Below are 25,808 nucleotides of genomic sequence, written 5' to 3'. Positions count from 1 at the left end.
AAGCTAGATTAAATTAATACTTACGTCATTTCTCTTTTTCAGTTAGTTATAACACTCATCATTTATAAAAAAATCAAACTTCGTCATATTTTGTTGATTAAATTCGATAAATTTTAAATTTTGTTTTCATAATCATAAAAATACAATGTATCCTAATCCTACTATAGAAAATATTACACGACTCTACACTAAACAATCCAATTCTCAAAATGGTCCATTGTATAAACTTTTTATACTATAATAAAATATTAGTATTAATAATTAAATATTAATCTTTAACATTATAAATTAAAGGTTCACTCATTCTCTCCATACCCCAAAATCCACTTTTCCAAATAAAAAAAAAATGTTACACTTTCAACAATTCTTCGCCGGAAAGTCATTTTCCGGCGAAAAAAAACTCCTCCTCGCCACAATCATACTCGCCGCTGCCGTGGCCGCCGCCGGCGACAGCGCCACCCTCAAAATCTCCGCCGCACACGCCCTCGCCCGATCCTCCTGCAGCGGCACATTGTACCCCGAGCTCTGCTACTCAGCCATCGCCGCCTCGATCGACGGCGGCAAGAAGGTGGAGTCCGGCAAGGACGTCATATTTCTGTCGCTGAACGTGACGATCGCCGCCGTGCAGCGCAACTACGCCGCCATCGGGAGGCTGATCGCCGACAATAAGAGCAACTTCACGAAGCGGGAGAAGTTGGCGTTGAACGACTGCCTCGAGACGCTAGACGAGACGCTAGACGAGCTCAAGACTGCCGTTAAGGAGCTCAACGAGTATCCTTTTAAGAAGTCGATCGAGGCTCATGTCGACGACCTCAAAACCCTACTCTCGTCCGCGATCACCAACCAAGTACGTTTTTTTTTTGGTAACTGCAACATTAAATTTTAAAAATCGACTAGGAACTCTGACACGTAACGTAGTCTAGTTCCTAAAATAGAAAGTTCAGCTCTCATATTTTATCAATCATGAGCCTATTTTTGGGGATTATAATTTACTTGAGATATCAATTTTTAAATTGATTTTAGATCAAAATTAGTTCACTTTAGTTATTGCCGACGGCCGAAATGATTTTATTTGTTGGGATATTAATGTTTATAACTATAGTGAAATTAATTCGCGCCTATATAAGTGGCGGCTAGTAATAAGAAATTAAATAATATAACGCACCTAACTTATAGCCATATCTTATTATAAATTTTCAAATAGGTTGAATATTGTTACAATTTAATGATGACCGCTTGAAAATGGTATAGTGACAAATTAGTTGACGTTAGTTACCAAAATATTAGTTTATTTCCAGCTGACATGCATATTATCAACTTACATCCATTTGAATCATGTTTCATTACGAAAACAATATTAAATTTGATATTCCCTGAATTATTAGACAGTTTTAATTGATTCGCAAATCTAAATTTATGCTAAATTAGAAAATCATCAATATTAAATTCAGATTCAATAATTACTCCCTCCGACCACGAAAATTCGTCCCGGTTTAACCGAACATGAGTTTTAAGAAATGTAATGGAAAGTGAGTTTAAAAAATTAATGGATTATGGGTTCTACTTTTATATATATTAGTTTTACACTAATAAAATGTGAGTATGAATGAGTTAGTGGAATATAGGGTCCACTAACAAAAAAAAAAGTGAAATGAGACAAATTTTGGGGGACGAACAGAAATAAAAAAATGGGACAAATTTTGGTGGACGGAGGAAGTATTAAACAACTTTTAATTTGAGTTGCAAAACCTAAATTTGATCAAATCTCAACGAATTTTCGAGTTATTATTCCAAATTATGAATTAAACTAAGATAAGTTTCCCTCTTTAATATTTCAACTCGTTTTTTTCTCCAACCATTTTCTTATTTTACCGATTTTACGTTTATTAAAATCTGTATCGTTCATTGCCAAGATATTTTTGCGTAACGATCTGACACAAAAAATTAATTTTATTTCTCAATTTAGGAGACCTGCCTAGACGGCTTCTCGTACAGCGACACAGACAAGCACGTACGAGAAGTCTTCATCGGGGGGCAGGTCGTTCGCGTCGAGAAGCTCTGCAGCAACTCGCTCGCGATGCTGACCAACATGACGCGGAAGGACATCGACGACGAGAGGAGGCTCCACGGCGGGAGGCGGCTCGCGGAGGGGGTGTGGCCGGAGTGGCTGTCGGCGGGGGATCGGCGGCTGCTGCAGTCCTCCGCCGTGACGCCGGACGCGGTGGTGGCGGCCGACGGCACCGGAGACTACAAGACGGTGGCGGAGGCCGTCGAGGCGGCGCCGGAGAAGAGCAAGACGAGGTATGTGATCAGGATCAAGGCCGGGGTTTACAAGGAGAACGTGGAGGTGCCGAAGAAGAAGACGAACATCATGTTCGTCGGCGATGGGCGGACCACCACCATCATCACCGCCAGTAAAAACGTTGTCGATGGAAGCACGACTTTTAAATCCGCTACAGTTGGTGAGTTACGGTTCTCGCTTTTTTGTTTGTTAGTCGCGTTTGATTTTTAATATTTTGCATGCATTTATCATTTTTCACCGATTTTGGTTTTTCCTTTTTTCTTTTATGTTTCCACTTTACCATTATCATTTTTTTCTTCTTTTATATTTAGAATTACTCCATCCGTCTCAAATAATTTGGGACACTTTGACCCGGCACAGGTTTTAAGAAATCTAATGAAAAGTGAGTTGAAAAAGTTGGTGGTATGTAGGTCCTACTTTTAAAGTATTAGTTTTATAACAAAATGTGAGTAGGAATGAGTTAGTGGAATATGTGGTCCACTACAAAAAATGGTAAAAGTGAAATGAGACAAATTATGTGGGACGATCCGAAATGGAATACTGGGTCAAATTATATAGGACGGAGGAAGTAATATATACGTATATGCATGAATTGATAAAGTTGGACGCGCGCTGCGATTTCACTGCAGCAAGATCTGCCCCTCTATTGTCAACTGCACTGCTCCTGCGGGGTACGTTTCGACTTCATTCCTTTTTAGATTTAGGTGTTGACTAATTTATTTGTTGATGTGATGGATGTGATGTTTCATAAGTTAAATTACATGTTCTTCGCCTATTTCCCTCCTGTAGTTACGCTTTTAATTGACATTTACAACCCGGGCCCCACCTATTTCACCGACACAAAATATTTGATTGCTTTGTTTGTCTAACATAAATTAATAACTCTCCGTAATTTATGAAGTTCGCATTAGGAATTTAGGATAGATTTAAATCTTATTTTTTTTACTTAGATATAGTTATTTATGATAGGTTATGTGCATGTAAAATATTATGATGTCAACATCATGTATAGTCTAACGCTTATACATTATGATGTCATACTTTTGCATTTCAACTTGCTTTAATGCTTTAGACATTTTAGTTAATGACATTACTTTATGAAGTAGGTGATATCCATTTTTTAACAATTTTCTTGAAATAGCATCTAACATTTTTCAAATGTTGTTGGTTTGCAGCTGTGGTGGGAGAAAAGTTCTTGGCCCGAGACATCACATTCCAAAACACGGCGGGGCCCTCTAAGCACCAAGCCGTGGCGCTACGGGTCGGGTCGGATCTATCCGCTTTCTACAAATGCGACATATTAGCCTACCAAGACACGCTCTACGTCCACTCCAATCGTAATTTCTTCATAAATTGTCTCATAGCTGGCACGGTTGACTTTATTTTTGGCAACGCAGCCTCTGTGTTTCAAGATTGCGACATCCACGCCCGCCGCCCTAATTCAGGCCAGAAGAACATGTTCACGGCTCATGGCCGCACCGACCCAAACCAGAACACGGGCATCGTGATCCAAAAAAGTAGGATCGGTGCGACTTCTGACTTGCAATCCGTCCAGAAGAGCTTCCCCACGTATCTGGGACGGCCGTGGAAGGAATATTCTAGGACCATCATCATGCAGTCGTCCATAACGGACGTGATAGACCCGGTCGGGTGGCACGTGTGGAGTGGCGATTTTGCCCTTGACACTCTGACTTATAGAGAGTACCAAAACACTGGGGCCGGGGCATCCACGTCGGACAGGGTTGATTGGAAAGGGTACAAGGTGATCACGAGCACGGCCGAGGCGGAGGGCTACACGCCGGGGGAGTTCATCGCCGGTGGGAGTTGGTTGCCTTCAACTACTTTCCCTTATTCACTAGGGTTGTGATTATTGTGATTATTGTGTTTGAAATATTATTTGATGAGATTTGTTTCCATTATTGTGGCCCACATATATTGCCCATAACTAAAGGCTTTTTGAGTTGGATTAATAATCCTAAGTGTGTATTCACTTTTTAGTGGCGAAATTAAGAATAACTTGTATCTTGTGGATTGTCAAAAATGAGAGCAAGGCCCATCTTGGTATTGTAAAATTAATTGGAGTATGTTCCAACAGGCCATCAAACCAATATTTTTACAATGTGGACTTCTTTTGGCCCATCAAGGACCAATTTATGGTTAGTGATCTGATCATTTTTCACATCTCTATCAAAAACTATAAAAAATTAAATCAAATACTCTCCCGTCCCACATTTGGAGTCACTTAGGGTGTCTCCAACGGTGCCCTTCCCACTCGCCCATCGGGGACGGGCGCCATAGTGGGCTGGAAGGGCGCCCACGCCCGTCCTGAGTGCCCCTGCGATGGCCTCGCCCCTCAGCTCGACGTCCTACCTGACGGACGCCACTGTGGCGTGGGTAGGACGTCCCACCGATTTATTTATTTATTTATTTTTTAAAAAAACTCTATAAATACGGCTCGTGTCGAAATTTTAATTCTGTAAATTTTAATTTCGTAAATTTTAATTTTAATTGTGAATTTATTAATTTTATTGCGGGAAGTCCTAGTGGGAAGTCCTAGTGCTGTGGGAAGGGCTAGTGATGTGGCAGTGGAATGGGAAGGGCTAGTGCTGACGTGGCATGAGAAGGGCTAGTGGGAGGGGCGCCATCGGAGACACCCTTACTGTTATGGCTCGGGTGTTAAGAAAGAGTTGAAGTGTGTAATAAATGAAATTAGATGGTGGAGTGTGTAATAAATGAAGTGAGATGGTGGAGTTGGTTGAAGGTGGGTCCCTTTTGACTTTTGATTTTTGTTTTGATTTATTTTAACGTAGATAATGACATTTTTATGTAATTTTGATGAAGAATGAGGTAAAATTGTATGACCAAATATGAAAAATTATAAAAGTGACTCTTAAACTATGACAGACTTTTATGGCAAAAAATGACTCTTAATCTAAAACGAGGGGAGTACAAAAATATTTGAGGTAGGATCATGTTTTAGTATGTAGTAAAAACGTTCTATGCATAAAAGTAATCACTCTTGTTTAGAGAGAGTTGCAATAAATTTCACAAATATTTTAATATAAAAACCACTATGATATTGATAGTAGTAGAACAAGGTTTTTTAACACACAGACTATCAATAGGAATATAACCAAAAGTGGGACCCAAATTGTAGGCCATATATAATTTCTTTTTTTAATATTAGAGGTGTAAAGTTTGGTGGGCAAGAAATCCATAAACAATTCATCACTCTTCGCCATCTGTGGCAAAAGAGATTAAATCTTTGGGCAGCTGCGGAAAAACCCAGCAAATCCCGTCACGCAAACTCCAAGATGAGGAAATTTGCCGCTGAAAAATCCAAAAATTTATTAGCCCACAGGAAATTCCTGGCTGGCGGTTTGCTGCATCCCACCGCTTCTTCTTCTTCACTCGTCTCGTCGCATTCACATCATAATCTGCTGCCTCATTCGTCGCTCCTCCTGCGTTTCCTGACCACTTCTGCTGCCAATCCCTCTGCCCCTTCTGAATCCATGTCTTCTGATTATTCCTCCACTCCTGTTAAGATTGATTCCATCAATCCCAAGGTGATTCTTTTGGGGGTTACCCTTATTTTTGTTTTTTGGTGTTTTTTTTGGTTTTGTTTTATTAATTGTGATTTGGAAATTGGGGGTGATTCTGAATTTGTGCCAATTTTTAGTTGAATTGACTTGTTGAGGTACAGTGAGCTTGATTAATTTGATTAGATTCTGCAGATTCTTGTTTAAATGAGCTTGTGGAATTTGGACTATCGCTTTCCACTAAAAAAGTGATCTTTTATCTATGTTAATTGGTTATGGTTTGAGTGCTAAGTGTTTCTTAGCTGAATTAGGTGATCTATGATTCTATATCCACTGTGTGACTGTGTGCAAAGAATGTGATACCATCTCTCAGATTTGTTCCCTTTTCTTTTCATATTAATTTGGGGGTGATTCTGAATTGGTGTCAATTTTTAGTTGAGTTGACTTTGTTTTTTTGTTGAGGTACAGTGAGCTGATCACTACTCTGAATCTGCTTTTATGGTTGATTAATTTGATTAGATTCTGCAGATTCTTGTTTTAACTGAGCTTGTGGAATTTGGACTATCACTTTCCACTGAAAAAGTAATCTTTTATCTATGTGAATTGGTTATGGTTTGAGTGCTAAGTGTTTCTTAGCTGAATTAGGTGATCTATGATTCTATATCCACTGTGTGACTGTGTGCAAAGAATGTGTTGCTTAGTGTCTCTGCATTTAATTGCTTTTTCAAATACTAATATTGGAGGAAAACTTGTAATAATTGAACTTCTTTACCAGGTTTTGGAGTGTGAGTATGCAGTCCGCGGTGAAATCGTGAACCTTGCCCAGGTAAACGAGTTCTCCCTCTATCGTTGCGATGCATCATCTCTTCTGTGAACTCTGAGCCTGGTTGTTATTTTATTTTTTCCTTTTGATAGAAATTGCAAGAAGATTTGAAGGTCAATCCGGATTCTCATCCTTTCGATGAGGTGAGTTGAGTTGCTTTGATGTGTGAAGTATGCTAGAAATTTGATCCACTTGTTGTATGAATTAAAAAGCGAGGATAGAATAAGTAGGATCTTCGAATTTTCTTGAATGTGTTTTTAGAGTATGATGTGATTTTTAGTGATTGTAGAAGCTTGCTTTGGTGATTATAATCTCCATGAAGGTTTCGGTGCTGTTACAGTTTACTAGAACCGCAATGACTTTGATCGAAAAACTGCTTTTGTTCATTTTCCTCATTGTTTCCGCAGATCATATACTGCAATATTGGAAACCCTCAATCTCTTGGCCAACAGCCAATCACCTTTTTCAGAGAGGTGCGTATACTGTAATGGTGTAACGAAGTTCAAAATTTTGTCGTTACTGTATTCAAAACATCATATAATCTCTTATTTCAGGTCCTTGCTTTATGTGATCATCCTGCCATTTTGGATAAAGGTGAAACACAGGGGATATTTAGGTAAATTTGTCAAAACTGCGTTTACCTAACATTTAATGGTTGGATTTGTTATGCTTTTAGAGTTTTTTAGTTGTTTGAGTTATGCGGCTGCCCTCTTCAAAGGATCTTGATATGTGTAGTTTCAACGAGATTTTAGCACTGTTTTTGTCGAATGTATATATGTGAAGCACTTAGTTTTGGTAGAATCTTCGATTTGCTAACAAAATCTATGTTGTGGATCGCTAGCGCTGATTCCATCGAGCGGGCATTTCAGATACTTGACCAGATTCCTGGACGAGCCACTGGAGCTTATAGCCACAGCCAGGTAATAACGGGCACTTTTGAGACCTAACTCACCAGATGAATCTATGGCTCGTGCACTGATGTATTGAAGTTTATCGTCTTGTACTCATCAAAATAGGGTGTCAAAGGCCTGCGCGACACAATATGCGCTGGCATTGAAGCTCGTGATGGATTCCCAGCTGATCCCAATGATATCTTCTTGACAGATGGTGCAAGCCCTGCGGTATTCACAAATCCTTGTATATCTATATTCTATCACCGTTGAGACGAAACGGGTACTGATTCTAGATGCAACGATGTCTGCATTTTATTTTCAGGTGCATATGATGATGCAGCTATTGATAAGATCGAAAAATGACGGCATCCTTTGTCCTATTCCTCAGTACCCTCTGTATTCCGCTTCGATTGCCCTGCATGGAGGCTCTCTCGTACGTTTCACATACTTTTTTTTTTCTAAAATGAAGGATGATAGAAAGTCATCACATCACTTTATTTGTCTCATAGGTTCCTTATTATCTCGACGAGGCAACAGGATGGGGTTTAGAAGTCTCTGATGTTAAGAAGCAATTGGAAACTGCAAGATCAAAGGGCATCGACGTCAGGGCTTTAGTTGTTATAAATCCAGGCAATCCCACCGGGCAGGTAAAAAATGGTTGATCCTCGTGTTTGTTCAATTTAATCAATGCTCGCGATTCACATATTTATCGCTTTCTCTGAAGGTTTTGGCTGAGAGCAACCAACAGCAAATTGTCGAGTTCTGCAAGAAGGAAGGACTCGTTCTTTTGGCCGATGAGGTGACTTTGTTATTCATATCTTAATTAACTTCTCGTCAACTTTTACACGCATGATTGGGCTGAAAACAATGAACTTCAGATAAAAATAGTCATTTGCTGATGTGGGCCATGCCTCTGCAGGTATACCAAGAAAATGTATACGTGCCCGACAAACATTTTCACTCGTTCAAGAAAGTTGCACGTTCCATGGGCTACGGGGAGAAAGATATTTCCTTAGTTTCATTCCAATCCGTGTCGAAAGGTACGACAACAAGCACCCCTAGTATCGTGATTGTGATATTCTAAGGTGCTTTCTCAATGAAGTAGTTGAATATTTTTGCTCGATGCTCCCAGGTTACTACGGAGAATGTGGGAAACGAGGAGGTTACATGGAAGTAACTGGTTTCGCTCCCGAGATAAGGGAGCAGATGTACAAACTAGCATCAGTTAATCTTTGCTCTAACATATCCGGTCAGATTCTTGCAAGCCTCGTCATGAGCCCACCAAAGGTTAGTACTTTTCGCAACATCTCAGCTCGATTTCATGTGCGCCATGTATCGAGAAGTTCATATTTGATGCAATGCAGGTCGGTGATGAATCGTATGAATCTTACACCGCTGAGAGAGATGCAATTTTATCCTCCCTAGCGAGACGGGCCAAGGTTAGCCCTTCCTCTCGAACCTTAGTAATGAAACATCAATGAAAACCTGAACGAAACACAAGCAAAAAAATGAAATGCGAATAAAACTTGCAAGTATCGATTGAAAGAGGCGTAAAGATTCGATTTTTAACTCGATTTTTGTGCATTTTCAGACTCTTGAAGATGCACTGAATAGTTTGGAAGGAGTAACCTGCAACCGGGCCGAAGGAGCAATGTATCTGTTCCCTCGCATTGCCTTGCCAAACAAAGCAATCGAAGCTGCAAAGGCGGTGAAATCTGCCCCAGACGCATTCTATGCCCGTCGCCTCCTCAATGCCACCGGAGTGGTAGTCGTTCCTGGTTCTGGCTTCGGACAGGTAACAACCAGTAACTCGACTTATCTTAAATTGAGTATATGTTCGATTGAGTATACGGATCAAAATTGTCCATGAAATTTCCAAACCAACGTGACATCGAATAGCAATGATGATGCACCTGTCTCGTTGTAGGTTCCCGGCACGTGGCATTTCAGATGCACGATTTTACCTCAAGAGGACAGGATTCCAGCCATCGTGTCTCGCCTCACGGAGTTTCACCAAGCGTTCATGAACGAGTATCGCGACTGAGCAACGCTCGGTAGTTCGAATTCTACGCACCAAGGTTATGTCTGTACAATTTAGGACCATACAAAAATGGTTTTGGTGAGCTAGATTTGGGTAGCTCAACATTATATCTTGGAATTTTGGGTTCATAAATTGGTTGTTTCTTGACTCACAATAATAAATGAATTCGACTTGGATGTTTGATATTTTTCTTTATCTTGGAAATATCGATTCATGTTTGAATTTGTTCGGTATTTTCTCTTTTTTTGCCTATGGCGGATTTTTTTTTGTTCATCTTTAGTAACTAAATTTTACTACATACTACTAGTAATTTATTCTACTCACATTGTAAAATATAAAACATTAATTAACATTTAACTAACTTTATACTGCATATGGTTATTTTATTCATTACACATTTTTAAAAATCCTATCAAATCAAAGTAGGACTCTAAGTTGGCGAAGAAAGTATATATAATGATGCTAAGAATGTGTTAAAAATTTTAACTAATTTTTTCATTCATATAGTTATTTCATCCATATAGTAGTGATATTATGATAGATTCAATAAAATTAAGATGTGTAATATTATGAGAGATTCAATAAATTAAAAGTATTAAATATTTTACTTCGGTAAAGTCAAGATTTGTAAAATTATGATAGAATCAAAATTACTAGAAATTTTGATTTATACTCCCACCTTTCGATTCAAGTTGCAAAATAGTATGCTCCCACCTTTCGATTAAAATGACTCATTTTTCTTTTCCTAACCTCCTATTCATGCAGACATGTCCAAGATTTATCGAACCGACGGTTAAAATCGAAACTGTAACCGCCGATTACGATTCCGAACCGAAACCGTGAGAATTTATCCGAACCGAAACCATCGATTTTTAAACTGGTTTAAAAATTTTCAAACTGAAACCGTATCGGAACCGCGAAAAACCGCCGGAAAACCGTGAAACCAAGCCAGAACTGCAAAAAACCGACGGTTTAAAATCGTAAAAAAAACGCCGGAAAATTGCCGGTTCGGAACCGAAATCGAAACCCGCGGTTTTGGAACCAGAACCGTAACCGCGAAACACCCTCGGGGTTCGTTTCTGATTCGACAATTTCTAAAATCGGAACCAGCAGTTCCGAACCGTAACCGCCGGTTTCGGAACCGTGGCCACGTCTATATCCATATATTTCCTAAATATAGAAACATTTTTTCTCCACTTTAATCGTGACGACAGCAGTATTAACTAGGCCCAGGCCCAGGCCCAGTAGCTCCCAAATATATCACAAACGGGCTTTTTAGCCCAAACCCAAACCCAAACCCGGGTAGCTCTTCCGGGTAACCCGAATATCATCTCATTTTTTCTTGCTTCACACGAAGGAGAAAAGCTCAGTTGCAGAAATATAAAACTGAAATCCACTCCGAATTAATCACAATCCAAATTCATTTGGTGAGCTAAGGTTTGTCGGATTTAGATCCGTTTCAAGTTTTTTCTTCTGCTAAAATCGTTATTGTGAGAACGCACTTGATTCATCGAAATTTAGCTGTTGATTTGATCTGTTTGCAGGAAAGTTTGGGGTCGGAATCGAAAATGTTTCTCACAAGGTAATGAGGATGAGATTTTTAGGGTTTCACTGAGGTTTTTGAGCTGATTTATTGTGATTTGAGTTTTTTTAATAAAATTTTAGGACTGAGTATGATAGAGGAGTCAATACTTTCTCCCCTGAAGGGCGATTGTTTCAAGTTGAATATGCAATTGAGGCGATTAAGGTATTATTATGCTGATTTGAATCCGCCAATTGTGTTTCTGAGAATCATTTGTGTGTGTGTGTGTGTGTGTGTGTGTGTAATTTTTGAATAAAGAAGGTTGTTTTTGTGCATTCCTTTAGTTGGGTTCAACTGCAATTGGTGTAAAGACTAAGGAAGGAGTTGTTCTTGCTGTCGAGAAGCGGATTACCTCCCCGCTGCTGGTATGTTTAGCATCCTTTGTAATGACCAAGGAAGGAATCATTGTTTAGGAGCTTGAGTTTTAGCTAATTTGAGCTTATACTATTATCATTATGTGAATAATATAGATGAAAATAAGAAGTGTATATTGTAAATTATTGAATGGTTGAAGGAGTCAGCTGTTTTTTAGGCTCTGTCGATCGACATGACATGGCATTTTCGTTATAAAATGATGTTGGCTGGCCGTATTTGTCTTCGGTGAAACGTGAATTAGATTTGTTATGTGTAGTAGTAGCATTGAGGTAAAGAATGATGAAGGGAGAATAGTGAAACATCAAATGATACTGGCGAAAGCTTTAGCTTACTCCACTATCTAATCTTGCTTGAATGCGTTTTTTACACGCTTTTTGAAAACCAGGTTGGATTTTTTTTTGTTTTTTGAGGCTTTCTATGATGATTGGTGATCTATACTTATTTGAATGGATTTCACATTTTACTGCTCATAGGAGCCGAGCAGTGTGGAGAAAATTATGGAAATTGATGAACATATAGGGTGTGCCATGAGTGGCTTAATTGCTGATGCCCGCACACTGGTTGAACATGCACGAGTTGAAACTCAGGTACTCTTCAGTTCACAATCCTATCGTGATTTGGTTTCTTAGTTGTTAACTTGAATCTCTTGTTTCCTCCAGAACCACAGATTCTCTTACGGTGAGCCGATGACTGTTGAGTCTACTACTCAAGCCCTTTGTGATCTTGCTCTACGATTTGGTGAAGGTGATGAAGAATCAATGGTTAGTCTCTTAACTTACAAGTTTCATACATATATCTTGATTTATATTAAGAATTGTAGCTATCTGTAAATCCGGGAATCCCCAAGGTAGTGCAGTGTTCAAAATTCATTGCTCCTTACATAAATCTTCTTGATGATGCCAAAATCTTAGAGTTGAATGCTAAATTACTTTCTTTACTATATCACCGGAGACATTGTTATTACTAGTTAGATCTTCTTGAGCTGTTTGTTTCACGCTTCTATCTTGTCATTTCAATGCCTTTCAACAGTATAAATGCCTATAGTTTTATGTGTCATGAAAGTTCAGTGTTTGATATGAGGAAGTACTTGTGTCAAAGTGTTCTCGATCCTGCCAGGCTCTACTTCAGTGCAAATTAAGTTACAAATCATATGCTTGTGCTTTTCTTATTTTTGTATCTCTGTTTCGTGCAGTCCAGACCTTTTGGCGTATCTCTTCTCATTGCTGGTCATGATGAGAATGGCCCTTGCCTGTAAGTATTGTTTTTATTCAATTAGGATCAAGCTTATATGGCCTTTGCGAAAGCTGATGCTGCTTGTAAAGTGGTTGTGCCACTCTACACTTGCTAACTGAGATGAATATAGCTCTCCTTCATTACAACTTACACAAATTGCGTTACACACAGGTACTACACCGACCCATCGGGCACTTTCTGGCAATGCAATGCAAAAGCCATCGGGTCAGGTTCTGAAGGTGCAGACAGCTCTTTGCAGGAGCAGTATAACAAGGTATCTAATTCTTCCCCATTTTACATCTAAGCAATGATAAATCCCAGAAACACAATTATCTGCTCAATTGGTTATCAAGATTTCTTTCGTTACATGATTCATTCGTCATGCTTGCAGGAACTGACCCTCAAGGAAGCTGAAACCATCGCACTCTCCATTCTGAAGCAAGTCATGGAGGAGAAGGTAATAACTATGTATACTACTTTCTCATCAGTTTCTTCGAATAAGCTTCCCTCTCTCACGTATTGTTTCTCGATCGCCACGTCATTTGGTCTCAGGTGACGGCCAACAATGTCGATATTGCTAAGGTTTCGCCAAAATACCATCTCTACTCCCCCTCAGAAGTTGAAGAAGTCATCAGCCGCCTATGAGGATAGGGATTGGTCTGTTTCTGATGGCTTTTCTATTGTTGCAATAAGTTAGTTTTAAACCTTTATTTTCCCTTTTTCACTTCAATGTTCTTGTGACTTTTTATTTTTGGGGTTACATTGTGATCTTACATTTCTAAAATCAAAACTTTACTTTTTCATATCAATCTAAAATTTAAGAATCAACTAAGCTAGATTTGGTATTTATATTTTATATCAATTTAAGTGTGTATGCATCTTGTTTATTGTATAATACTCACATTTTGTTACTCCTATAAGATTACCAAAACATGAAAAGCAAACAAAAACGAAAATTCAATAATTATTAGAATAAAGTGTGGAATGGTGAAGACTAGTCTGAACTGAATTTTAGAAAATTCATGCATGTAAAATAATATCACCATTTTATTAATTATTCAAAGAACCCCACCTTTTTTGCTATGTTTTTGTTGCATGAAATGCATATTACTAAATGCCATCATATTTTATCAACACTAAGCAAAAAAAATATATACTCACTCCTCTCTCTATAGTAGATTATTTCTATTTGGCACATAATTTTAAAAATTGTGGTAAAAATGAGTTAAAAGAAGAGAAAATAAAGTAGGAAAAGAAAAAAATGTATAGAAATAATGAGAGAATAAAGTGAACGAGAATAAAATAAAAGATAAAAAAATAAGTAGTTTTTTGCAAAAAGAAAAAAAAATTGACTTAACTAAAGTTTGACAACACAAAGAAATACGACTTAGCTGCATATAGACATGCCACGGTTCGTAAACCGGCGGTTCCGGTTTCGGGAAATGTGGAACCGGAACCGAACCGTGAGGCTATTTCAAGGTTCCGGTTTCGGTTCGAAAACCGGCGGTTCCGGTTCCGGTTTGGTACCGTCGGTTTTCCGGTGATCTTTTACGGTTTTTCACGGTTTCGAACCGCCAGTTTCCGGTAGTTTTTCGCGGTTCCGGCTCGGTTTCACGGTTTTTCACTATTTCGGTTCGTTAAATTTAAAACCGAAACTAGCCCACGGTTCAAAATATGGCGGTTTCGGTTCAAGAAAAAAGTCACGGTTCCGGTTCCACGGTTAACCGCCGGAACCGAAAACCTTAAGCATCTGTAGGTGCACAGAGAGATATCGGGGGAGTACAAATCACCATGCAATATCAAGAAAACATAGTGTGTGAGAGAGAGAAAAGAGATTTTTATCTTGTCCAAAAGACCAAACAATCCATGCAGGAAATGCAGCCTTTTGATATATCAAAAGGTGGAAAAAAAGCAAAAAAGAAAATACTAGAGAGTATAGTATTAGTAGTAGTGATATGATGACTGCAGCTTTAAAGCTTTACAATCTTCATACGTAAAGATTTGCAGAAATATCGATTGCTCCTACTATTATCCAAACCCCTTCTTCTTGTCATTTTCTCCATTTTTCACTGTGTGAGCTGTGTTTTTCTTGCAATGCAACACATCTAGAAATTGCTTTTTACATTTAGAACCTGTTTTCAATAGCTTTTCCTTTCTCCTTTCCCAATTAAAGATCATTTTAGGAACTTATCATTGTAAAATAATCGAATGAAATAGTATTTCAAATAAAATAATTGGGTTTCTTTACCTTATTTTTAATAATAGTAGTGTAGTACTCCATCCGTCCCCTATAATTCGTCACTATTTGACCCAGCACGGGTTTTAAGAAATAGTAATAGAAAGTGGGTCGAAAAAGTTAATGTCAGTGGGTCCTACTTTTATATAGTCCCTCCGTCCCAGATTTATAGTCACATTTAGTTATGGCACGAGTTTTAAGGAATTGGTTGAGTGTGTAATTAATGAAGTGAAATGGTGGAGTGTGTAATAAATGAAGTGAGATGGAGGAGTGAGATAGTGGAGTGTGGAGTGTGTAATAAATGAAGTGAGATGATGGAGTGTGTAATAAATGAAGTGAGTTTGTTGAAGGTGAGTCCCTTTTTTACTTTTTTGTTTTTTATTTTTGTTTTGGTTTATTTTTGTGTTGATAATGACATTTGGGTGTAATTTTAGTGAATAATGGGAAAAAATTTTATGTCCAAATATGGAAAATTCTAATGTGACTATAAATGTGGGACAGACTTTTATGGCAAAATGTGACTATAAAATTGGGACGGAGGGAGTACGTTTTATAATAAAATGTGAGTGAGAATGAGTTAGTGGAATATAAGGTCCACTACAAAAAATAGTAAAAATGAAATGTGACAAATTTTTAGGAACGGACGAAAATGAAAATAAGTGATAAATATTTAGGGACGGAGGGAGTATTATTTTTTATCCTATGCACTTTATCTAATGCATTCTTGTTCAATTTTGCACGTCTATTTTTATTTATTTTTACCCCCAATCAATCATTTTCCCCCTGTACCTACAATTTTTCTGTTTATTTTCACACTTTCCCAAGTTGTTTTTTTTTGTATTTTAGCTCTTGGAACACTGCAAAAAGACATAAAGAGGGAAAATGTAAATGTCAAAATAAAAGGGGTAAAAGTTTATTTTTTAGTACAATATGAAATTAGCAAAATAAATTAAAATGCAGTGATAAATGAGGAAAGTACAGCTTAACATTATTTTTTATGTCAGTAAAGACCTAAATTTGAACAGTGTTCAATTAGTACTACCCATCATCACCTGAAAGCTGAAACTAAATATGATCTGTCACTCTTTCTAGTCAAACTAAAATTGTTCTTACATTTTTAGACAATTGAAAATAGCAATTATAGACATTTTTTTTGAAAACATAAGCCCCATGAGAAGACATCTTTTGCCCTTTCCCACATCAATAATTTGTCATATTGCAAGGCATTACATTTAAACTTGTCGTATTGCCTTTCCCCATCATGCAAAAATGATCAAATTTCATCAACAAAAGTGAATCTTTTTACTGAAAAATATTCATGTGCCATCCTCCTAGATTTTGCATTAAACTACAAGATTCTCTCAAAGCTAAAATATTTATGTTTTTTTTTTTTTTTTTTTTTTTTCATTTTACATCTATAGATGGTTATTACAAGGGAAGCAGCCACAAGACTTGTGCCCTGAGAAGTGAGAGTTATTGTTGTTGGTGTTGTTGTTTTTGCTATGTTTCCTTCTGTTCATCACCTTCTGTGCTTGCAGCCCGACTTTCCGAACCTGCTCCGAATGCTGAAACTGCGCCTCGGCCCTCCACTCCTCAGCCTTCCTATGCACGTCCGCCATCCTCTTCATCAGCTTCTCCTCCAAATTGGCCCTCATTTTCTGTATCTTCACCTGATGCAAAACCAGAAAAAAAAATTGGATCTTGGAAAAATTCGAGTTGTCATCCGCACGAACACGACTCAAACATGGATATCGAGATCAATTAAAAACGTGGGATCACTAAAGATAGCATTTTTTTGCTTATGACAAGGTCCTGAATTATCGTGTAAGAAACCGACAGCGACTTTTATCCACACGACGAGCTAATTTAGTACGGAACAAGCAACACAATCAAGAATTGGAGCCACTTTGAGAACATGTTGCAAGAGACAAGAATGGCTCATTTTAAAATTCATGCAGAATAATGTGTGTTGTGTGTGTGTGTGAAGATGCACATCCTAATGTGTGTGAGAGAGTGAGAGAGTAAATGTGAGAAGTGGACACCACCAACTGCATAGAGTTCTGCAGCAATGCACATGAGTTTCAAGTTTCCAATGCTAATGGCCTTGCAAGAAATATTATGATAATGCAAAAAATGCTGACAATTTCTTGCTCTTTCCTTGCTTCTTCTGAAGCACGAGCATATTAAATTATGGTGAGAAACAGATTAGGCCTCAGCACGGGACTAAAGGGTGTCGTTGTCCGGTGGGGGGCTCGATGTCTATGAAGACAAAAACAAGCCTCCAAAGTCCACTATATGGTCAATCCAGCCTGAAATATTGAGATTAGTTAAAGGGGAGAGTGAAGGGTGAGCATTGCTAAATGACCATTTTGCCCTCCATCACCAAAATGTCGTTATGAGACTACGATCTCCGGTTCTGTAGGAAGCACGTGTAAAAGAAATACCTTGAACTAGAGAATTGGAGGGAATGAGCAAGGAAGGATCTCTTAGCTAGTGGCTATTTGTATTAAATAAAATTAAGAACTAACTCTAGCTTTTAGTAAGATCCAAGAAACCAAACTCGAGGACCTAAGACGACTGCCTCAATTGAAGGAAAAACATCCCTAAGCCCGAGCATAATTACAGGTGAAAGAACCTATTGTGCATATAGATTATATAAAATTCTAGGCCATTCTCTACACCATTAATGTTGGTAAATATCTTGATTCCAATGTACTAACTTGTTTCAGTACATGATGCCTTGGAATTCACTGCACCATTAATGTTGGTATATATGAGTGGTTATGTGACACTATTGGAACTAACATAGACAGAAAAAACACTATTGAATTCAGGAGTTAAATTGCATGAATATGATAAAATTAAGTAAAATAGCTACCTCAAGCTTTCTTGATTCAGCTTCTGCTTTTGCACTTTGTAGATTCACCCAAGCTTCAATGTTTGCTTCTTCTCTTTGATACCTGAAATCCCACCTCATTTTAATGCCACCAAACTCCAAAAATATGATAAAAATTAATAAAAGCCATCATTTTCCACACCTTAGGCAGCTCTTGGTTTTCTCCTCTTCCTGCCAGCCGGCACTCCTGGACTCCGATACGCTTTTCCTGCACTCGGTGCTCATCTCGAAGTGCCTCAAGCTCTTCGAGACGTCTTCCTCTTCCTCCTCCCTCGAGCTCCAATTTGAGGCGACCGAATCAAACTGTGTGCCAAGGTGCAGCTTTGCTAAATGGCACTCCTGCAGCTGAGTTATGTCCATGGTGTCTGCGCCACTCGGGCCCAACGGGCCGGACCGGTTGGCGGGCGTGGTGTGGCGCGCGGGGGACGTGCTCTTGAACGGAGTCGGGCACCTCGAGGTGGTGGAGCTGCCAAGAGGAGTCATTTCTGTGCCAATGTCTCTGTGTTTCACTTCCTCTGTTATTTCAGTTGATTTCTTGAAACTGTTTCCAAATAGAAACCCTTCTTGCATTGGCTCAGAGCATCCAAATTTGGGGATTATTTGATTCAACTCATTTGGGAATTTATCTGCATTGGCTAAATACATGAGCTATGAACAATTCAAAGTAATAAAAATTGAATCTTGAAACTGAAACACTGAAATATCAAATCAAAATCTCCCAACCAATAAAGCTGGATTCCCCCTTTAAAGAAAAAAACCAAACATCATTATCAAAAGGAATCTTCTCAATTCTCTCAAAATATAATAAACCAAACTCCCAAAGCCAAGCCCTTATTTTATTTACAAATTTCCTTGCAAAAACACAATAGTAAATTTTGTGGGTGCCATAAAAACTGAATCTTGAAACACAATAGCAATGTGTTAATGATAAAAACTGAATCTTGAAACACAGAAACATCAAATCAAAATCTCCCAACCAATAAAGGTGGATTCCCCTTTTAAGGAAAAACCAAACCTCATTATCAACACAGCCACATTTCACTTTCAAGAACCAAGCTTTGTTCAAGCAAAACTCCAAAAAACACAGAAGCAACACATGGGCCAATGTAATTATCACAAAGCTTATAGAGGCAAGAATTAATGGGTTCTAAGTTCCAACCTTTTAAAAGTACATCTTCTGAGGCTGAAAGTGCAACCCCATTTACTGGTCCACCTCTGCTGTGATGGTGATCAAGAACCAGAGGCCCTTGAAAAGATGAAATCACCTTTGAGACCTTCTCCTCAGTGATCCTTGACTTCTCAGCACAGATTTCACCAAGGTTGGGCTTGTACCCACTGCATTGCCTGGAGTACATCCTTGAGGTAGTGTGATCCAGTGACTTGAACAAGCCATGATTGTTAGCAGGGGAGTCATTGCAAGAACTCCCACCAAGAATCCATTTCTCAGCATCATCCCATTTTGAAGGGAAGCTCTTTCTTGCAAAATTTGAAGTGTTGCTGAAGCTGAAAACAGGCCTCCCAGGAGTTGGGGGAGCCTCCACATTCCTCCTTGTCACTGAAATCTCAGAAATGCCCCTGCCCTCTCCCACTGGAAATGACTTGACAAAGTCTGAGGTCTCCTTGAGATTCAGCTTGCAAAGAGGGTCAGAAAAGGAATCCAAAAATGGGTTCTTTAAACCCCCCTTGCACAGCCCATTATTCCCCTCCATTGCTCCTTCTCCCTAAAATAAAATTCAAAACAATATTTCTTAAAAAAATCCATTCTTGGACAAAACCCACATTTCTTAAAACAATTACAAGCATGAAAAAAAAAATTACACTCACCCCTTGACATGAAAACAAGGTTGCAGGCTCTAAATACTTGGTGCTGCTGAGATCCATGGCAGCAAAACTTGTCAAGATTTGAGCTTTTTTAAGCTGTATTTGGGTGGGAAAATAAATAGTACTCCTACATGCTTTATTGTTCAAAGTTATGCAAAATGCAGAAGGAAAAAAGAGAAAATTGAGTGTGGAGGTTTGAAGGAGGAGGAAGTAGAAAGGGTGGTGGCTACTGGCAAAAAATGAGGCTGGTCTAAATTACTGTTCAACAATCACTAACATGCAAAAAAGGACAAAAATTGTTCAGACCAAAGCTCTTTCCCCTAAATCATCTACAACTCTATGGACTATGTGATTAGTCTTACAGATAGGGGTGTGTGGAGTATAGTTGGGAATAAAATATTTTATCTTGATTAGAGGAAGATTTGTTTTTCTTAGTTACAATTACTTTTTTACTATTGTGTTTAGGCTTAGCAATGGAATTTGTAAATTAGATAAAGGGTTTGGCTTTGGGAGTTGAGAGAGGAATTATTTTTTGAGAATTGAGAAGCTTCTTTTTATGCGGGTTGTTTTTTTTATATATATACTCCCTTCGTCCCATTTAAAATGAAATATTTGGGAATCGGTACAGGATTTTATGTAGTGTTGTTTTGTGAGTTAATGAAGAGAGAGTAAAGTAAGAGAGATAAAAAAGTAGAGATAGAGTTATTTTTATTTTAGGAAACGTTTAATATTTAATGGGATAACCTAAAAAGGAAAACGTTGCCTTTTTAATGGGACATATGGAGTATTTTTTTAAGTTTTGATTAGTGTATCCTGGTTGTCACCATAGTTCCAAACACAGCCTTTGGCTTTTTTCTTGATTACAGAATTATTGGAAATGACGATTTTGCCCACCGGTTAACACTCTTTTACATGATGGAACAAGTCCCCTTTGCTCAATGCTAGTACTATTTCATTAGATGACAAATAAGTACCTTTGTAAACGCGATTTTGAAAATGCCAATGTATAAATCCATCAATAGGCTGTCGAATAATTGTTAATTTGTCATTTATAAATAGAAAACTTAGGGCATCCTTAACCCTATCTCGGATTTGTGCAGCAAGTCCCCTCTACGTCATCATTCTCCTAAATTTAGGAACCCAGGCCACAACTTCATTAATCCCGCAGGCCACAACTCAAGCCACAACTATTCATTTGGACTATTCACAACTACAACCTATTTTACTCGTAAAATAGAATACGTTGAACAATTAAAACCGAGAAAATTCATTGTTCAGTTGAAAAATAGAAAATTATAACTTTGAAATTTAAAAATTCCAAAAATATAGTGTGAGAGTGAGAGAAATGAAGTTGAAGTAATATGAAAATGGAGGGAAGAGTGGTATTTATATATAAATTTTTGAATTTTATAAAAAAAATTTATTAAGTAGAGTCTCGGTCTGGCCCGAACCCCAAATAATGCTGGGCTGGGACTCTTTGCGGCACGGCCCGTAACAATTAACCCTAGGCCAGGGCGGGACTCGGGAGCGGCCCAGGGACGCAACTGCGTCCTCAGGACCGTCCCGAGCCGTGACTCTCCTCCCTCCAACGCTGATTTCGGGCCGGGACTCGCGAGTTGCGGCCCAGCCCCGTAGCATTAAGGATGCTCTTAGCTCTTTTTTAGAGATTTTTTATGAATAAAAGTTCATGGTTATTTTTATAAAAGAAACAGTCCATCAGTAGTTTACAAAATATTTGGGGAAGTCCTATAATTTTTAAAAGTGTTTGGCCCAATACCAATTAATTTTGATGATTGGGCTCTCGCTTCCTCTCCTTGTCAACCAATATTTTTTCCACATTATCAATAGTTAATAATTAATGGTGTCATTAAATTAGTGGTTAATCATTTTGTTATCAATTAGTTATCATAGTCACTTCGTTCATGTGTGTGATTGTGAATGAATATGAAATGTTAAATTAATTGAATGAACAATGCATAAATATTTTAATAATGATTAACCAATAATAATGGAGAAGAAGAAACGTACTTTAATACATATTAAATTGAATGGTGGAATTACTCTGCCACCGTTATGGATCTTTTCAGATTATCAAAGACGTTATTCAGAGTAGTCTGCAGAAAGAGAATACCAAAGATATCGAAATGTTATTCTGAAATCTGAAAACCATAGACTAGCTTATATATTTATATAAAATATAAGACCTACTATTTGACAATAGTATTATTATTTCGTTAATTTCATTTTCGATTGGAACAATAGTTAATTTCACTACTCTTTGATTCTTGTTTATATTCTGAATTTTTTATTGGAAAGTAGCTAATTTTTTGTTTAAGCGTATTGATCTCCATTAAGAACAATGATCTCTTGTTATTTCTTAGATCTGTCAACAAAGTGACATAATGATATTTTATGAGTAGTATTAAATTACTAATATATTGTGTCTTAATTAAGACCACATAATTGTATGACCCCATTCCTATTTTACCTGATATAGTTGGTATGAGAAAAGGAAAGTTGATTAATAATTTATACAACTATTATCAGTGGCGGAACCAGAAATACAAACAAGCAGGTGCTGAAATATTATTAATAATAAAATAATTTTAAAAATGATACTACCTCCGTCCACCAAAATTTGTTCCAGTTTTTCATTTCCATCCGTCCCCCAAAATTTGTCCCCTTTCACTTTTACCATTTTTGGTAGTGGACCCCATATTCCACTAACTCATTCCTACTCATTTTTTATTATAAAATTAATATAAAGTAGGACCCACAATCTACTAATTTTTTCAACTCATTTTCCATTACATTTCTTAAAACCCCGTACCGGGTCAGAGTGAGACGAATTTTAGTGGAAGGAGGTAGTTATATATTATACTAGTACTAATATTTACTTTTACATATAACCTTTTTACAAAAGTTAAAGAGAACATTTTTTCAAGTTAAATCATATGCCAAAATTCTAGGACACTTGATATAAAAAAAATATAATAATTCAAAATAAAACTATAAAAATTATAAATTTATGAAATATTACCATTTTTTCATATTAAATCATATCCCTAAACTCTTGCTCTCATTACTAATTAATATATGACATTTAAATAAAGTAAATAAATCAAAATAAAGAGAACATAATCTAATAAGGAGTAATATACATAATAAATATATTAATTATTGATGGTACAAGGAATTATAAATTCATACACCATACATATTGATAGTACATGAATTAGAATTAACAAATTGATAGTATAATATTTTGTAGGAAAATTAATGGAAAAGGAATTAAATATATGAGTTAGAGTTAATAAAACTAATGGCTTCGATTTGATCAATCAAAATATTAGTAGTACTACTTCTTGAAAAAAAATTACTAATAAATGAGTAATTATCTGTCAAAAAGAGAAGTGAGATGTTGGTCCAAGAATTAAATAGGAGTATGAGTATTATTTAATAGCTGGGCTAATATTAAAAACGGGCCAATTAATTCTATTTTGAAGTTACAGCCCAATATCAAAAAACCTAAATCTGTAACTTTCTTCTTCCTCGGCACTTCACGGAGCTTCTGCAACTGGCGGCGCCCTTAAAGTTTCCGGTGATATTTAGTGATCAGGAACCGGCCAAGCCCCCGCTGGCGCGGGGGCTTGTCCTACGCTGGTTCCGCCACTGACTATTATATTCAGTTGTAATTTAGTAGGAGTATATAATTAATTAACGATAGCAATGATCACAGCTAAATTACATTTTTAGGAAAAAATAAAAATAAATTACATTTTAAGAATCGACTGTAATTTGATCCAATTAACATGATTATCCATGAAATTACGTTTTTAAAACTGGCATTGAGTCAAAATAAGATTTAATTCGTAAAAAGACAAAGTAATTTATTTTTCATATAATATTGCAGAATATATAACATTGTGATAGTTCTTTTCAAACATAATTACATGACTTATCTATAGACCCACACATTGTTTTGTCAAGTTGAATTATTGTATAATATTAATTGGTACGAAGATTCACTCAAAGAAATTTATGCCTGTATTGAAAGGCTACAATAGTTTGGCAAATGACATTTTACCTAATCCTGTATTTTAATTCAGTATTTATCACCTAAACTAATTAATTCTAAAGCTTTGAAAATCTCCTGAATTTTAGTTCACTTCAAAGAATTAATTATAGTCTACTGACAAATTAAGTCATGATAACTTCGAGTCTCTTAAACAGCCTATTATAATTAATTATAAAAAAAAATATTTTGAGAGTTTAATTATAAATAGTGTAAATTTTGAACAGAAAATTGAGTATAGATGACTAATGAGATTGTGAACTTTTGAGATTATATATTGGAAATATCAAATAGTGTAATTATTTTTGTGAGCTTTTTGTTTATAAGATTGTGAAAAAATAGAACAAGGTTTATGGATTTATATTTTTCGAAGCACATACGCTATTTAAGCTTAAGTTTTTTTTTTATTAAAATATGATCAATAACGACTCTCTAATTATCTTATGATAACTCGAACTATCGACCTATTATTATTAGAGAGGAAACGTGTTACCGCTAAACACTCCTTCAAAAGCTTATTTTTAATGGAAAAAACATAAATTTGAAATATAGATCACATTTTAATAACAAGTATGACTCATTTTTCATCACCATCAATAAGTTGAATATAAGCTAAGTGGGACCTCCAACCATTGTAATTATTTAATTTAACATGAGATAATGTAAAAGATTAGGCAGCATACAATGTCCTTGTTTCTTCCAAAATTATTTAATTAGTATTGACTTTGTAGTAAACCTAAAAGCCAAGAATCCCAAACCTCAAATCAACCATTTCTTTATATGTGAACCAATGTAATCTTTGATACACCATTCCCTCTTCTTTCTCCTCTTCACAAAACATATATGATTTCATGGCTACGAGTTTTTCAACCGGTGTTTCATCTTCTATTGCAATATTGAGCCGAACTTCGAGCAAACGGGCCTCGAGGGGTAGTATGGTCATTATGTGTGTCACCAAACCCGTCCCAATCGGCCTCCGAATCAAATCATATGATCACAACGAGATTAAGGTAAGTAATGTCTTTTAGATTTCGAAGATTAATCAAATTCTGATCAGTTAGTAGTAGTATTTAAAAAATAAAATATTAAATCACAGAGTTTCATTTTTTCTCAATTGTTTCATCGGTGCACGAAACAGCACCAACATTTGGCGATGTTCAAAATTATGTCATTTCATTAAAATAAGTAGATAAAATTACTTATTGAAATGAAACGACGTCATTTTAAGCATCACCAATGTAGACTAATGAGAGATGGTTACTAAACTAAAACTTCGTAATTTAAACTACTATTATTCCTATTATTTATATTTTTTTCTTCTTTTTTCACATGATATATAGGTGTTTGAAGATAAATTAAATGGTATCATATGCTACAAGGATAGAAATGGTGAAATTATTTGCGAAGGATACGATGAAGGCCCTCGTTTTTCCCAACCAATTTCAAGGTAACATAACATTTTGTACATAGTATTTGTAACACTAACATTTATTTCACGTGTTTAAGACAAGAAAAGTTCTGAGTTTGAGTTCGAACCCGTTCGAACTCGCCCCAAAAAATCAATTTGCCGATAGGTCTTTTAGTAACTCGACTCGTATTTGACTTGACTATTTATTGAAAATTGACAGTGAAGATGCTGAGAGAGTTGGCTTGCTTCAAAGATGTTGGCTTCATGAGTGTGATGAGAAAGAGCTGCCTAAATTTTGACATCATAGAATTATGTTTTTGAAGATTTAGAAGTTTTTTGTACATTTAAACAAAAAGTATTTATCATCATGAACAAAACCCAATGTCCATAGTTCTTTGAAGCCATGTATTTCTTTCTTGAATTTTCTTTTTTTTTCGAGAATTCGATAGTGTAAAGGGATGTAAACGAGTCGAATCGAATAAAGAATGTTAACTATATCCCAAGCTTGATTCAAATTTTTGTGATCAAGCTCGGTTTGGATCTGAGTTATGAAGCTTTTAAGTAGCTCGAGTTCGATAAATAAA

At 36.8% G+C, this 25,808-nt stretch overlaps 4 protein-coding genes and 1 long non-coding RNA gene across 6 annotated transcripts; 4 read left to right on the top strand and 1 right to left on the bottom strand.

Annotated features, from left to right (window-relative positions):
- Positions 1 to 321: 321 nt before the first annotated feature.
- LOC125207357 (pectinesterase-like) lies at positions 322 to 4,481 on the top strand. The gene is made up of 3 exons (XM_048106656.2): positions 322 to 847; positions 1,967 to 2,462; positions 3,478 to 4,481. Exons 1-3 carry the CDS (start codon positions 347 to 349, stop codon positions 4,167 to 4,169), a joined length of 1,689 nt encoding a protein of 562 aa, XP_047962613.1. The 5' UTR covers positions 322 to 346; the 3' UTR covers positions 4,170 to 4,481.
- A 1,024-nt stretch (positions 4,482 to 5,505) lies between these two features.
- Positions 5,506 to 9,785, top strand: LOC125207585 (alanine aminotransferase 2-like). Its single transcript, XM_048106986.2, has 15 exons — positions 5,506 to 5,868; positions 6,617 to 6,667; positions 6,757 to 6,807; positions 7,072 to 7,137; positions 7,219 to 7,280; positions 7,506 to 7,584; positions 7,681 to 7,785; positions 7,880 to 7,990; positions 8,067 to 8,204; positions 8,282 to 8,356; positions 8,477 to 8,597; positions 8,690 to 8,844; positions 8,922 to 8,996; positions 9,149 to 9,352; positions 9,485 to 9,785. The coding sequence occupies exons 1-15, from the start codon at positions 5,617 to 5,619 to the stop codon at positions 9,599 to 9,601; spliced, it is 1,662 nt and encodes a 553-aa protein (XP_047962943.1). The 5' UTR covers positions 5,506 to 5,616; the 3' UTR covers positions 9,602 to 9,785.
- A 1,144-nt stretch (positions 9,786 to 10,929) lies between these two features.
- LOC125203943 (proteasome subunit alpha type-5) lies at positions 10,930 to 13,591 on the top strand. 2 transcript variants are annotated; one of them, XM_048102466.2, is made up of 10 exons: positions 10,930 to 11,035; positions 11,143 to 11,180; positions 11,264 to 11,345; positions 11,465 to 11,545; positions 12,029 to 12,142; positions 12,215 to 12,316; positions 12,748 to 12,806; positions 12,960 to 13,062; positions 13,180 to 13,245; positions 13,341 to 13,591. In XM_048102466.2, exons 2-10 carry the CDS (start codon positions 11,167 to 11,169, stop codon positions 13,431 to 13,433), a joined length of 714 nt encoding a protein of 237 aa, XP_047958423.1. In that variant the 5' UTR covers positions 10,930 to 11,035; positions 11,143 to 11,166; the 3' UTR covers positions 13,434 to 13,591. The 2 variants fall into 2 exon arrangements, with proteins under 2 accessions (XP_047958423.1, XP_047958424.1); XM_048102467.2 differs by having other exon boundaries at positions 10,963 to 11,025.
- Positions 13,592 to 16,360: 2,769 nt separating this feature from the next.
- Positions 16,361 to 20,229, bottom strand: LOC125207967 (Remorin family protein). The gene is made up of 5 exons (XM_048107493.2): positions 19,745 to 20,229; positions 19,080 to 19,641; positions 18,063 to 18,546; positions 17,903 to 17,984; positions 16,361 to 16,694 (listed from the first exon to the last, which is right to left on the bottom strand). Exons 1-5 carry the CDS (start codon positions 19,799 to 19,801, stop codon positions 16,440 to 16,442), a joined length of 1,440 nt encoding a protein of 479 aa, XP_047963450.1. The 5' UTR covers positions 19,802 to 20,229; the 3' UTR covers positions 16,361 to 16,439.
- Positions 20,230 to 24,568: 4,339 nt separating this feature from the next.
- On the top strand, positions 24,569 to 25,719 carry LOC125205159 (uncharacterized). Its single transcript, XR_016133043.1, has 3 exons — positions 24,569 to 24,826; positions 25,157 to 25,263; positions 25,445 to 25,719. It is a non-coding gene; the product is annotated as an uncharacterized LOC125205159 (long non-coding RNA).
- The last annotated feature ends 89 nt before the right edge of the window (positions 25,720 to 25,808 follow it).

This window comes from Salvia hispanica, chromosome 6 (genome assembly GCF_029641045.1).
Source record: "Salvia hispanica isolate PSC_SH4W2 chromosome 6, Shi_PSC_v1, whole genome shotgun sequence".
NCBI lineage: Eukaryota > Viridiplantae > Streptophyta > Magnoliopsida > Lamiales > Lamiaceae > Salvia > Salvia hispanica.
The sequence above is the reverse complement of the archived record's forward strand: the minus strand, read 5'-3'. Positions and strand labels throughout refer to the sequence as shown.

What these genes read in the sequence shown, in the direction of transcription:
- LOC125207357 (XM_048106656.2), top strand. Translation starts at nt 347, where the DNA reads ATGTTACACTTTCAACAATTCTTCGCCGGAAAGTCATTTTCCGGCGAA. An exon ending in CGTCCGCGATCACCAACCAA is followed by an intron (nt 848 to 1,966) that starts GTACGTTTTTTT and finishes TTCTCAATTTAG; the next exon opens with GAGACCTGCCTAGACGGCTT. An exon ending in TTTTAAATCCGCTACAGTTG is followed by an intron (nt 2,463 to 3,477) that starts GTGAGTTACGGT and finishes GTTGGTTTGCAG; the next exon opens with CTGTGGTGGGAGAAAAGTTC.
- LOC125203943 (XM_048102466.2), top strand. An exon ending in GGATTACCTCCCCGCTGCTG is followed by an intron (nt 11,546 to 12,028) that starts GTATGTTTAGCA and finishes TACTGCTCATAG; the next exon opens with GAGCCGAGCAGTGTGGAGAA. An exon ending in TGCAGGAGCAGTATAACAAG is followed by an intron (nt 13,063 to 13,179) that starts GTATCTAATTCT and finishes TCATGCTTGCAG; the next exon opens with GAACTGACCCTCAAGGAAGC.
- LOC125207585 (XM_048106986.2), top strand. Translation starts at nt 5,617, where the DNA reads ATGAGGAAATTTGCCGCTGAAAAATCCAAAAATTTATTAGCCCACAGG. An exon ending in ATTCCAATCCGTGTCGAAAG is followed by an intron (nt 8,598 to 8,689) that starts GTACGACAACAA and finishes CGATGCTCCCAG; the next exon opens with GTTACTACGGAGAATGTGGG. An exon ending in CTGGTTCTGGCTTCGGACAG is followed by an intron (nt 9,353 to 9,484) that starts GTAACAACCAGT and finishes GTCTCGTTGTAG; the next exon opens with GTTCCCGGCACGTGGCATTT.
- LOC125207967 (XM_048107493.2), bottom strand. Translation starts at nt 19,801, where the DNA reads ATGGATCTCAGCAGCACCAAGTATTTAGAGCCTGCAACCTTGTTTTCA. An exon ending in CCTTGTTTTCATGTCAAGGG is followed by an intron (nt 19,642 to 19,744) that starts GTGAGTGTAATT and finishes ATTTTATTTTAG; the next exon opens with GGAGAAGGAGCAATGGAGGG. An exon ending in CTGAATCAAGAAAGCTTGAG is followed by an intron (nt 16,695 to 17,902) that starts GTAGCTATTTTA and finishes GTTTTGCATCAG; the next exon opens with GTGAAGATACAGAAAATGAG.